The sequence below is a fragment of the Manis pentadactyla genome, chromosome 7 (assembly GCF_030020395.1).
Source record: "Manis pentadactyla isolate mManPen7 chromosome 7, mManPen7.hap1, whole genome shotgun sequence".
In the NCBI taxonomy this organism is placed as follows: domain Eukaryota; kingdom Metazoa; phylum Chordata; class Mammalia; order Pholidota; family Manidae; genus Manis; species Manis pentadactyla.
Genome location: NC_080025.1, coordinates 60177908 through 60190676, shown reverse-complemented (window position 1 = coordinate 60190676; position 12769 = coordinate 60177908). Strand labels below are relative to the sequence as shown.

General features: G+C 37.4%; 1 protein-coding gene across 3 annotated transcripts in view; it reads right to left on the bottom strand.

Moving 5' to 3' along the window:
* DNAJC2 (DnaJ heat shock protein family (Hsp40) member C2) overlaps window positions 1–12769 on the bottom strand; it is a 34975-nt gene that overhangs the window by 3556 nt on the left and 18650 nt on the right. For 2 of the 3 annotated variants that reach the window (XM_036892399.2, XM_036892401.2), the window contains exons 6-15: window positions 10702–10782; window positions 9722–9787; window positions 9140–9231; window positions 8939–9060; window positions 8374–8523; window positions 3513–3601; window positions 3370–3439; window positions 1782–1966; window positions 973–1073; window positions 743–850 (exon numbers count right to left, since the gene is read on the bottom strand). In XM_036892399.2, the coding sequence (XP_036748294.1) occupies window positions 743–850; window positions 973–1073; window positions 1782–1966; window positions 3370–3439; window positions 3513–3601; window positions 8374–8523; window positions 8939–9060; window positions 9140–9231; window positions 9722–9787; window positions 10702–10782 (1064 nt within the window). The remainder of the gene's footprint in view (window positions 1–742; window positions 851–972; window positions 1074–1781; window positions 1967–3369; window positions 3440–3512; window positions 3602–8373; window positions 8524–8938; window positions 9061–9139; window positions 9232–9721; window positions 9788–10701; window positions 10783–12769) is intronic. The other variant, XM_036892400.2, reaches the window with a different exon arrangement.

Below are 12769 nucleotides of genomic sequence, written 5' to 3'. Positions count from 1 at the left end.
GAAAATGCCACATCCTAAAATTCATGAACAGAAGTTTCACAAATACCCACTTTTACACATGATAGGTGTAATTTTCTCTATTTTTCTATTTATGATCCATTAAATTGATACCATGAGCCACTGTGATTTGAAACACACTGCTCCAGAGACATCAAGTTCGCTAGAACACCCAAGACTAGGTCAGCACCCTCACAGGTTTTAGCTTTATGAAATAATTTCAGAAGCATAAAGAATCCTATATATTCTCCCCAGATTCCCCAAATGTGAACATTTTGCCATACATACTTTTTCTCTATGTACAGACATCATTTGGTCTGAACCGTATAGTTGCAGACATGGTGCCCCTTTACTCCTACATACATCACTATGTTTTCCCTTAAAACAAGGACTTTTTTTTACATAACTATAGTATATTTCTCAAAATCAGGTTAACCTTGATAAAATACTATTACGTAGTCTATAGACCTTATTCAAATGTCAGTCGTCCCAGTGTCCTTTAACTGATTTGTGAAACAAGCACAACCCCTCTCCTAACGGCTCTGAAATGGAAGGACTGCAGTTGGCAGCAGTGTTAGTGGGAGTGACTAACTGCCCTGAAAACGCTGGCTTCACGTCTCCCAGCCTGCTAAGTACTTTATGTTTCATCATTCTCGACACAGACTCTAATCTAGGCTTGTGTATCTCCACATTATGTGAGTACACGGCTGTCATTTTCTACTCACACAAAACCGAGTGTCATTACCTTCAAACCGTTCTGAAGGCGGCGCATTGTCTGCTTGACGCACCACTCCATGTTCTTTCTTAAATTTATCAAATGCCTTCTTGTTGATGTCATCTTTTTGATGAGGGTCTGGGAAATGAAAAATTTCAGTGTATTACAGATCATCTCATTTAGTCTTTCATCAAACTGCATAGATTATTTTGAAAATATATACTTAAGGTAGCTAAGAAAATTTGGCAGAACTAACTCACCAAGTTTTTGAAGACTCTTTGCTTTGCCAATGACATCTTTGGCAGTTCTCTTGACTCCAGAAGAAGAATGTATGTTCATGTAATTAGCAATAACTTCCCATCTAGAGCAACCAATATAAAAAAGGGAAAAAATACCCCCAAACAAAAACCAGAATGACCCTTACATTTTTAATGCAAAGGGGTGAGCTGTAATATTTATTAGCTCTCAATTGATAGTCTAATTATGACTATTGCCAGAACTATAGTTTTTGCTTTTCATACAGTTAAATCAGCTGTATGTAATCTTGGTTTCAAGTTTATACAAAACCTTAGAGTCTCTGTGTACATATTAACTGCTTTGGCTTCCTCATCTATAGAATGAGGGAGGCTGGATCTCTAAGGCTTAATTTTGAGTTCTAAACTCAGACTTCACAGTAAGCTCCAGTGTGAGGTAGGAAACAAAAAGGATTAAGATGGCGAAAGAAACTTAACAACACGAAACCTAGGCCTGAGTACCAGCTATGATAGAATGTACCAACGTTGACAGTCAAGGCTCTTAGGATCTTTATTTCCTGAGAAACCAACAACTCATTCTGCGGTATATACATACGTACATGTGTGTTGGTGAAAACTGAAAAGACTAATGGGCTCAAAATGCACTCTGCTTTTTACACTTTCCACTCGCACAGAATTTAGTGGAAGGCAGTCTGCCTAGACACAAGCATATTTCCTGAGGTTTCTGCTACAACCATTGCTGCTTATTCGGATGCTTAGCTACATTATCCCAGGCTCCAGTATGTGCTGAAGAGAAGTTTCATTAAAATCAGTACCTTGAATTTGTTCCAGCAGGGAAGAGGTTCACAGCTTTAATCAGTAATTGCAGATCATCTTCTGACCAATTTTTACTGTCATTTCCACCTCCGCCACTTGACTTCTCTGCATTCTTAGATGCTTGTCGTGTACGAGCCTCGGCTTCCTCTTTCTCCTTTCTCATCTGCTCATTTATTTCTTCTATCTACACAAATATCGGGTTAAGTCAGGGACTTAAAGCATCTTGCTACTCTACACTCCCTCTCTGGTTGGGGAGTGTATGGTTCTCAGCTCTCGGTAGCCTGGCAGCCATCCTCCCCTCTTCCCGGGGCAGCCCCGACCCTAACCCCAAAGCCATGCCCATCTCTCACCCTGGCTCTTCTTCACTCTGGCTTCCCGGCTGTGTGGCGCTGCCTGAGGAACCAAGAGCCGCCCTCATCCTGCCCTGCCCTGTATTCAATCTGTGTGAGTATTTGCCTTGGACACTACCTGTCAGGTCTAGAGTCACTGGGTTATTTACCCACAAGGCCATTTCAAATCAAATCTCATACCCATTCTCCCAGCAGATTACCTCATTTATTCTCTACAAAAAGGTAAAGGCACAGCAAAGTGGCCTGTTTTATCTTGACATTAGACCCTTTATTTTACCTTGTCACTTCAGTCCACCTTCAAACATGCACAAGTTAAAAAAATCCTTTACATGACTTTTGTGACCCATTCCCTCACCTCACTCCCCAATCACAACAATGCCAGTGATCCCATCAGGCCTCTCAGAGCCCACGTCCTTCCAGGGGGAGTCTTACAACTGTTCCTTAGTGTTATCTAATCAATCCTACCTGGCATCTAATGCCAGGCTAACGCTACAGTGTTAACCCTTTGCTACTCAAAGATCTGCAGTAATGGAAACTACTCATCATGGCATTAAAAACCTGCTTAATTTGGCTTTACTTTTCCTAACCTACTTCTCCCAGTTCTCCCCCTAACCTTCTACCTATATTTGATAGTTCACGCTGTTCCCATGACTTTCATTTTAACACTGTCCATCCTTCAAGGCTGGCTCACTGACCTTCCCTGCCCCCTCCACCTGGAGCTGGTGCTTCCTGTCTGACCTACAGCATTTCCTGTGGGCCCTCCTTGTGGTCTGTAGGCCTTTCCAGTGTAATGGTTCCTGAATTCCTTTATGGCAGCAATGGCATTGGGCATTTCTCCAAATCTCCTAGGCATAGTGCTGTATATAGTAGGTACTAATACTTTTTGCACTGAACTGAATTTCTGGGCCCATTGTCTCATCTATAAAAGGTGTAAACTAGACAGAACAAAGATCTCGTTTGGTTCTAAATGTTGTTATCCTATAAAAATGCTCAAGCAGTCAAAATAATTTTTAAAAAACTACAATGTGCTAGACACCACAAATCACTCTATATGCTAACAATCATACACACTAACTCCACCTGAAATCAACAAGAGCACTTACTACAAGCAAAGCATAGTGAGGGACACAAAGAGAAATGAGACACTCTGCTCGTACAATAACAGGTTAGGTGGGAAATACTAAGGAGAGAGCAAGACTGGAAGCAGAATTAAACGCTTGGTTTTCTATTCTATTACCTGTTTTTCCAGAGCAGCCTTTCCTACTTCTTTTGTAGATGATGTGAGTGTTTCATTCAAGCACTGTAAGCTAAAGGAGAAAAAGGGATAAAACTTTATTCTAGGCCCAAGAGAAGACTCTCATAGCAGTTGTATAGTTATACCTTGCTAGTTCAAGCCGATCACAAAGTTTTTCCACTTCTTCCATCATTTTAACCCGTTCTGCCTCATTGTCAGAAAAGTGATTCCAGCTCTAGAAGCACAAACACAAACATTTTCATCTTCTATCTAGTGACAGTCAAAAAATACATGCATGAACACTTACAAAGCATGAAGTTCTCAAGAGCTTCAGATGAATGTATGGCCTTCTGACCATCAACCACTGTACCCCCAGGGCACTGCCCAGCTTTCTCCCTAGCCAGCTAGCAATGAAATAAAAAGGCACCGCCAAACAGATGGAGCAGCAAAACAGGTAAAAGGTAATGGCGTGGAAGACCTGGATATTACCAAAGTCGGAATAATTCTGTAGAGAAACACTTAAGGATCAAGAAACTGTATGATACTCCCTCGTTAGGCTGCCAGTTCTATCTACTGACTGCTGGACTGTAAAATTCACTGGGAATTTTACATGAAATGACAGAAAAAGATACTATAGTGTGTTAAGGAACAGGGGGTACTAGAAAAATTCTGAGTAATTCCAGATTATGCTTAGAATGAACATCACAATGTACCTGAACATACAAGAATTGGAAAGTACTTCCCACTCTGGGCTGCTGCTAACACTCGTGTCTCCCACTTTTTCTTGCTTTCTTAATCTATGCTATCTGGCTATCACAGAGCTGCCCACGCTCATCTTACTGTTGACCCTTCCCTAGCATCCAAACGCACCTCTAGAAGCACTGTTTCCTCCCCACCCATCTGGGTCACCCAGGACTACACAAAGAAATAAAAGGCATCCAGATTGGCAAAGAAGAAGTTAAACTGTCCCTGTCTGCAGATGACATGATATTGTACATAAAAAACCCTAAAGAATCCACTCCAAAACTACTAGATCTAATATCTGAATTCAGCAAACTTAATTGCAGGATACAAAATTAATACACAGAAATCTGTTGCATTCCTATACACTAATGATGAACTAGCAGAAAGAGAAATCAGGAAAACAATTCCATTCACAATTGCATCAAAAAGAATAAAACATCTAGGAATAAACCTAACCAAGGAAGTGAAAGATCTATACTCTGAAAACTACAAGACACTCATAAGAGAAATTAAAGAACATACCAATAAATGGAAATACATCCTGTGCTCATGGATAGGAAGAATTAATATGTTAAAATGGCCATCCGGCCTAAAGCAATCTACAGATTCAATGCAACCCCTATCAAAATACCAACAGAATTCTTCAATGAACTAGAGCAAATAGTTCTAAAATTCATATGGAATCACAAAAGACCCCAAATAGCCAAATCAATCCTGAGAAGAATAAAGCTGAGGGATTACGCTCCCTGACTTCAAGCTCTATTACAAAGCCACAGTAATCAAGATAATTTGGTACTGGCACAAGAACAGACCCACAGACCAATAGAACAGACTATAGAGAGCCCAGATATAAACCCAAACATATATGGTCAATTAATATATGATAAAGGAGCCATGGATATACAATGGAGAAATGACAGCCTCTTCAACAACTGCTGTTGGCAAAACCGGACAGCTACATGGAAGATAATGAAACTGGATTATTGTATAACCCCATACACAAAGTAAACTCGAAATGGATCAAAGACCTGAATCTAAGTCATGAAACCATAAAACTCTTAGAAGACAACATATGCAAAAATTTCCTGAATATAAACATGAGCAACTTTTCCCTGAATGTATCTCCTTGGGCAGGGGAAACAAAAGCAAAACAAAAAGGCATCCTACAGTATGGGAGAATATATTTGTAAACAACATATCCAACAAGGGGTTAACATCCAAAATATATAAAGAACTCACACAATTCAACAACCAAAAAGCAAATAACCCGATTAAAGAATGGGCAGAAGATATGAACAGATACTTCTCCAAAGGAGAAATTCAGATGGCCAACAGGCACATGAAAAGATGCTCCACATTGCTAATTATCAGGGAAATGCAAATTAAAACCACAATTAGATATCACCTCACACCAGTTAGGATGGCCAACATCGAAAAGACTAAGAACAACAAATGCTGGCGAGGATGTGGAGAGAGGGGAACCCTCCTACACTGTTGGTGGGAAGGTGAACTAGTTCCACCATTGTGGAAAGCAATATGGAGGTTCCTCAAAATACTAAAAATAGAAATACCATTTGACCTGGGAATTCCACTCCTAGGAATTTACCCAAAGAATATAAGTTCTCAGATTCAAAAAGACATATGCCCCCCTATGTTTATTGCAGCACTATTTACAATAGCCAAGATATGGAGGTAACCTAAGTGTCCATCAGTAGATGAATGGATAAAGAAGATGTGATGCATATATAAAATGGAATACTATACAGCCATAAGAAAGAAACAAATCCTACCATTTGCAACAACATGGATGGAGTTAGAGGGTATTATGCTCAGTGAAATAAGCCAGGCAGAGAAAGACAAGTACCAAATGATTTTCCTCATTTGTGGAAGGTAACAACAAAGCGTAACTGAAGGAACAGAACAGCAGCAGACCTGCAGACTCCAAGAAGGGACTAGAGGTTACCAAAGGGGAGGGGTTGGAGAGGAAGGGAGAAGGGGATTGACGGGTATTATGATTAGTACACACGGTGTGGGAAGGATAATGGGGAAGACTATAGCACAGAGAAAACAAGTAGTGACTCTGTGGCATCTTACTACACTGATGGACAGTGAGTGCAATGGTATATGGGGGGGACTTGATAATATGGGTACATGTAGTAACCACATTTGTTTTTCATGTGAAACCTTCATAAGAGTGTATATCAACAATAACTTAATAAAAAAGTTGTATAAAAAAATAAATATTGGGTTCATTTCATCCACCTTTTTCTATTCTCACCATCCTTATCTTAGTTCAAGGCCCAATACTCCTACCTGGATTATGGCAAAGACTCCTGATTGGCCTAAACTGCCTCTAGTCTTCTCGCAGCATCCTGACCAAAAGCAGCTCAGGATCAGCTAGAAACTAGCAAGACATGTAACGTCCTAGGCTTGGCTCCTCCTCGCCTCTCCAGCTTCCTCTGGCTCCTTAAACCTCACTCCTCTGGATCTCTGCGCTTTCCCATTGCTCACTGACCTCACATCTCTAATCCTGGACACACACTGTCTCACTCAGCTAAATCCCACTCGTTCTGGAAAGCCTTCTCTGAGTACCTTTTTGGTACCTTCTCCTCCTCCTACTCATCTTAGTGTCTGAAATGCCTGTTTACTTGTCATTCTCCACCATTAACCAGCAGATTCCCTGAAGGCAAGGACTATACCATTATGTCCACACCAACTTAACTGTTTGGCACATAAGTGCTCATCAGATATGTGATGAATAAATAAATGAACTCATGCTGGAAGGCGCAGTAAAGCAAAGTTACCAAATGCCAGCATTTTTACCCTCATTTATGGATCTCTAGGAACTATTCAAACTTTCTATTTTCTAATTGGCCACTTTTTTGAGGTCTTTAGTGATCTCTCATTACATGCCAAATGTGTCAAGTACCACATGTGAATGACCTCATTTAATCTTACTCTATTACTAATCACTGTTTCAGCCAATGTACAGGTGAGGAAACTGAGGCACAAAGGGCTGAGGTAGCCTCCTGAGGACCCACAGATATTAGGTGGTAAGTGTAGAAAGAGTACAAACCCAGACAGCTTACTCTGAGCCCATGCTCATTGCTACTTTGTAAGTGCATCTTGCTCAAAACCATTTTTGAGGGGAAATTTAAGGAAAATACTTCATTTTTTCTATTTAGATTTTCTTCTTGTTTACCAAAAGCCTGAAGAGACAACCTGTGCTTGAGTTTTTATTAAACCTCTTTTAAAGCTTGCTAATGGTGCAGGTAAATTTCAATTATGTTAGTAACTGAAGATTTAGGATGATGAACATTAGAATGTATATATATATATATATATATATATATATATATATATATATATATATACACTAGTATCTAGAGCCTCTGGACAGCCATGTGAAAAAGAATGTTTCTATACACAGGGAGAATTTATGTACCTGCTGGATTTAACTGCAATGACATAGTACTCGATTGTGGCACTCTCTACTCTAGCTTGTAATTTCATTAATTCATTCAATGCTGATTGAGACGCGTGTTACTGGTCTCTGACTACTGGTTTAAAACGTTTAGAACATCTCTTGGACAAACCTACATTTAAAAACTTCGGGGGTTTTTGGTTAAATATTTTTTAGTGAAAAATGTATTTAATGCACATTACTGGTATTTACCCAAGTGATATCCCTTTATTTAGATAAAAATGAAAGACTTTAGATCCATGAAAAGAACCCAAGTTTTTAATTTCTAAAATAACTTTTTCTAAGATAAATATTAATTTTAAACCATTAAGGATACAACCAGCCAAACCAAATTGTAGCATATACTTAAATGATCAGGTTTCTCCAACAAATGAATGGCAATGGGGGAGGGGGAGAGATGGTGATGGCAGGAGGCCTGATACAGACACAATCAGAAGACATACTATTGAAGCCTTTGTAATGACCTTATTTAGATCCAAGTTTAAATAAACCAACTATAAAGCCATTGTTGAGATAATCAAGAAGATCTGAATATGGACTATTAGAATATTAAACAAGTTTTTTTAGGTTAGGTTTGAAAATGGCATGATGGTTATGTTAAAAAAACAAACCCAACTTTCAGAGTTATATACTGAAATATGCACGTGAAATTTTTAAAAAGTGAATTTTATTATTTTTAAAAATTACATTTGCATAGTAGAAGAATATAAATATTTTTAAGTTTAATCAGCAACCTGATTTACTTGTTATTTAGTGTTTATTCAATCAGTCTGACATACCTTGCATGAGTTTCGAAGTTTTTGCCTTTCCTTTTTAATGGCTTTTTTCTGGATATCTTTTTCCTTCTTTGCCAGTAATGCTTGTTGTCTAACTTCCTCTTCTTCTTTCTCTTTAACTAACCGAGCCGCTTCTAATTCAGCTTGTCTTTGCTTTAATAAAGGGGAATAAAATAATTTGAAAAAGAAATTTCAAATTTCTAAGTGCTCTATTATCTTACTTAAAAAATTCAATCTTTTAACAAATTAGAGGAAAAGGGGACTGTCAACTTGGTGAAGCCTGAAGGCTGAAATGGGAAAGGCAGCTGACAAAGTTCTACAAACATTAGAAATGAAAAATGGACATATTAGAAATATGCATGATAGTAAAGGAATTTGTATGACATGATTTTGCTCAGTAAAAATTTGGTGATAAGGAAGATCCTTGTAACTATCAATTAGACCAACTTGTCATGATCCACTCATAGTAGCACCTTATTCTCTGCTGTGAGATGACAGTTTCTTAAACAGATCTGAAGATGAAAGATTTCAAATATCTACAGTCCAGATTCATTAAATGTCATCTTACTTTTTCCTTTGCCTCTTGTTCCTTCCGTTTTGCTTCCACTTTTGCTTTCTTTTCTGCTTCTTTCTTGGCCTTTTCTTCTTCTTTAAATTTTTTTATCCTTGGATCACAGCTATATGCATTGTCTACCAGAAAAAAAGTGATCCTTTTGCATTTCTATCATTTAATTAAAAAACTTAAAAAATCCCTATCAATTATACTTGCCAACTAATGTTCTTATTCTGTTCATTTCTTCTTTTTTCCGTTGTGCCCTTGTTGCTCTGTTCTGCTTCTCAATCCATTTCCTCTCATCACGACTATAAAACAGAAAATGTTAGAAACTATTGTATATAGATGGTATGACTGGAAAATGTAATAGTTTATAAATATATATGTAAATAAAGTCCAGAAAGATTAGAATGCCATGTCACTTTCAACATTAGCTAAAGGATGATTCCACTTATATTAATTTTGGTAGTTTTTTTGAGAACTTCATGTCAAAAAAATTTCCCTCCACAGAGAGAAAACTAAAATAAAACCAGTTAAGCAACCAGAAGAAAAAGAATTTGCTAAATTGAACATTTTTGGCAATTATGTTTCTTGACAATTTCTTAAGCATAGCCTAACCAAACACTAATTTGGCCCCATCTAGGTTAACTTGTGAGATGGAATCTCAAAAATACCAAAAACTCATTTAGAAAGGGCATATAAAGATATTTAAGACATATAGGTAGTAGCATACTCTTATATCATCACAAATACTAAAGAACCAAGTATTTTCTTTTAAGCAATAATTTAAATACATACCATTCTGCTTTTTCTTTTTCTTCTTCATCTAAATAAGAAAATTCTCTCCATGAATCAAAATTATACCTAATATAGATAGAAATGAAATAAAATCAAGGCAAAAAATTTTTTTAATCTTTTAATTCTAAGAAACATTAGGCAAGTGGATGAGTTTGTTTTAATAGAGTCCTCCCCTCACTTTTGGTACTGAACTAACACTACACTCAAGTCTCTTCTTCCTGTTGTTTTTTTTTTTTGTAGATAATTATTTCTTCTTCCTATTTTTTAAATGACATTGTATTTGGTATAAAAACCTAAAATACACTCATCACCCCCAGTCAAAATCAGACCTCCCTGCTCTCTCTTCATTACAGGGTCTCTTTCTTGCCTGGGCTTGTTCAGGTGTCCTGCCTTCATGGTCACCAGGCTGTTAGGTCTTAAGGCAACCCTAGCAATGGTTATTTTCTGTTTGTATCCTTGAGGGAAAAGCAACTACCACTGATAGGACTAAATCTTGTCATTTTTGTTTTACAGTGATATTATGCTTTTATTTAACAGATATTTAATGTGAAAATACAGCATATATAAAACTACTGAATATCGTATTTATTAAAAAATCAGTGAATTAGAGACAAAAGCACTACCTTCCTCATGTGCTTAAGTACTTTCAATAGAAGACAGCTAAATGAAAATGTCTTCATTTTTACTGACGTCAAATGACACCCTGAATTTCATTTTTTGCCTCTGTAGGGTGCTTGCTGTCTAGAAGTCTAATTAGGAAAAACAGACAAAAAAGTATAATCATAAAAGCCTAAGTATTACATAGGAAATAATATTGCATTATGTGAAAAAAACCTTTAATTTCTGAACAGAGTACTTTCGTTCAGTGAAGGTTCTGTGATTCTCCTATACTTCAATTAGTTTATGAACAAGTCAAGTACTTATTGAATACTTATCCTTTAAAAAAAGGACAGTATCATAGAAACAGTGTATTCACTTACCAGAAAGAATAAAAAGCATCTACATCTTCAAATGATGAATTCATACAACCAAGTTTAGGGACATTTTTTTTATTTGACCATCTGAAATATCAGAAGAGAGAAAAATTCAAATACTGTAAAACCCACTAGTTCCTCTTCTGGGAATTTACCTGAGGAAAGCAAAATCACTAATTCAGAATGATATATGCACTCCTATGTTTACTGCAGCATTATTTACAATAGCCAAGATATGGAGGCAACTAAGTGTCCATCAATAGATGAATGGATAAAGAAGATGTGGTACATATATACAATAGACCATTACTCAGTCATAAAAAAGAACAAAGACTTGCCATTGGCAACAACATGGATGGTCCTAGAGGGTATTATGCTAGGGAAATAAGTCTGACACAGAAAGACAAATAACATGATTTCACTTATATGTGCAAAGCAGAAATAAACTCATAAACATGGAGAACAAATTGGTGGCTGCTGTAGGAGGGTGGGAAGACAGGCAAAATGAGTGAAGGGGGTCAAGAGGGACAAACTTCCAATTACAAAATAAGTAAGTCACAGGGATGAAAAGTATAGCATAGGGAATATAGTCAATAATATTGTGGTATCTTTGTATGGTCAAAGTTGGTAACTATACTTATCATGGTGAGCATTTTGAAATTTATGTAACTGTTGAATCACTATGCTGTACACCTGAATCCTATATAATATTGTATATCAACTATAAAGTATTAATGAAAGTAATATAAATTAAGAAAAAAAGAAAAATTCCATTAAAAAATTTTGTACAAAAGTTCAACAGGCAAGCTAATTTATTAAAAAACAATAATGGCTTTTACTAATCCCCTACACTCTCCTCCCCTACATCCTCTATGACTGAGATGGAACAGGAAGATCAGCAGTGGGGTGCTGAACAAATGAAGGTGCAATAAAAGAAAGGACAAGGGTAGGTGGGGTTGTGGGAGGAAACAATGGAACAGTGTTCTAACCATCAGATTATTCAGTTCTGTAAACTGCAGGGCAGTACAGGCTGCCAAGCTGACTAGGAAAAATAGGCCCTAGCCCTCTTACCCAAGCTCACTGACCTCCTGCCCCTCAGCAGGCAGTACAGAAGCAACCTGTAGGCCTAGAGTTTTTTAAAAATGCTAATACTCACAGAAGGAACAGATGTCAACCCCTCACTGCTACCATCTTCACCCTTAAGAGCCAGACTTCTAGGTTCAGCACTCCACCTCTGCAAGGATCCTGATGCTACTACTGACCCATGTTTTTCACTTTATGGAATCATTCCACGAAAAAATATAACACACTGTTTTATTTTTACCACCTTCAGCACTGTTGCAAAACAAAGGTGAGGAGAAAGAGAGGAGGAAATACTAAGCTGCACCAAACAGACAAAACAGTTTTCATACTTGATTGTACATCGGATTACCTGGGAGCATTAAAAACCCTAGAGGCATTCCAAACCAATTAAATTGAAATCACAATTAAGTCACAATCTTTCCAGGTAGAACCAGGCATCAGCTGTTCAAGCTCTCCAGGTGACTCCACTGTGCAGCCAAGCTGCACTCTAAGGGAACATTCCAGTGCAGATGGAACCAAACAGAAGTAGAATACTGGTATACACTATTTAGAAATTGAGTTTAATGAAATAAAGTATATATGTTTTAATCTTAAATATAAATTATCTTTTGTCAGAGAACCTATGACAATCAGATGCTCAAAAAATAAAAAAAAACTTTTCTCAAATGATAATGGACCAAATAGAATAATGTACCCACTGATAATAAAGGGGACACAGAAGAATGGAAATGACTCACCTAAGTAAGAGTATCACACCACATAAAGTCAGCTACTGTTTTTTCCCCAAAAGGAAATTTGAAAGTAAAACATCCCATGAGCTGTAAAGGAATTCACTACAGAGGGAGGACTTCTGTTTAGAGCCAATAAATGAGAGAAGTGGGTTCATCCTCAGTATTGTAGAAGATGAGGACGAGGAACAGGATAAGACTATAACCCAGGAAAAAGGCAGAAAACTAGACCCCAGGAAGCAAGCCAATAAAGCATTATGATC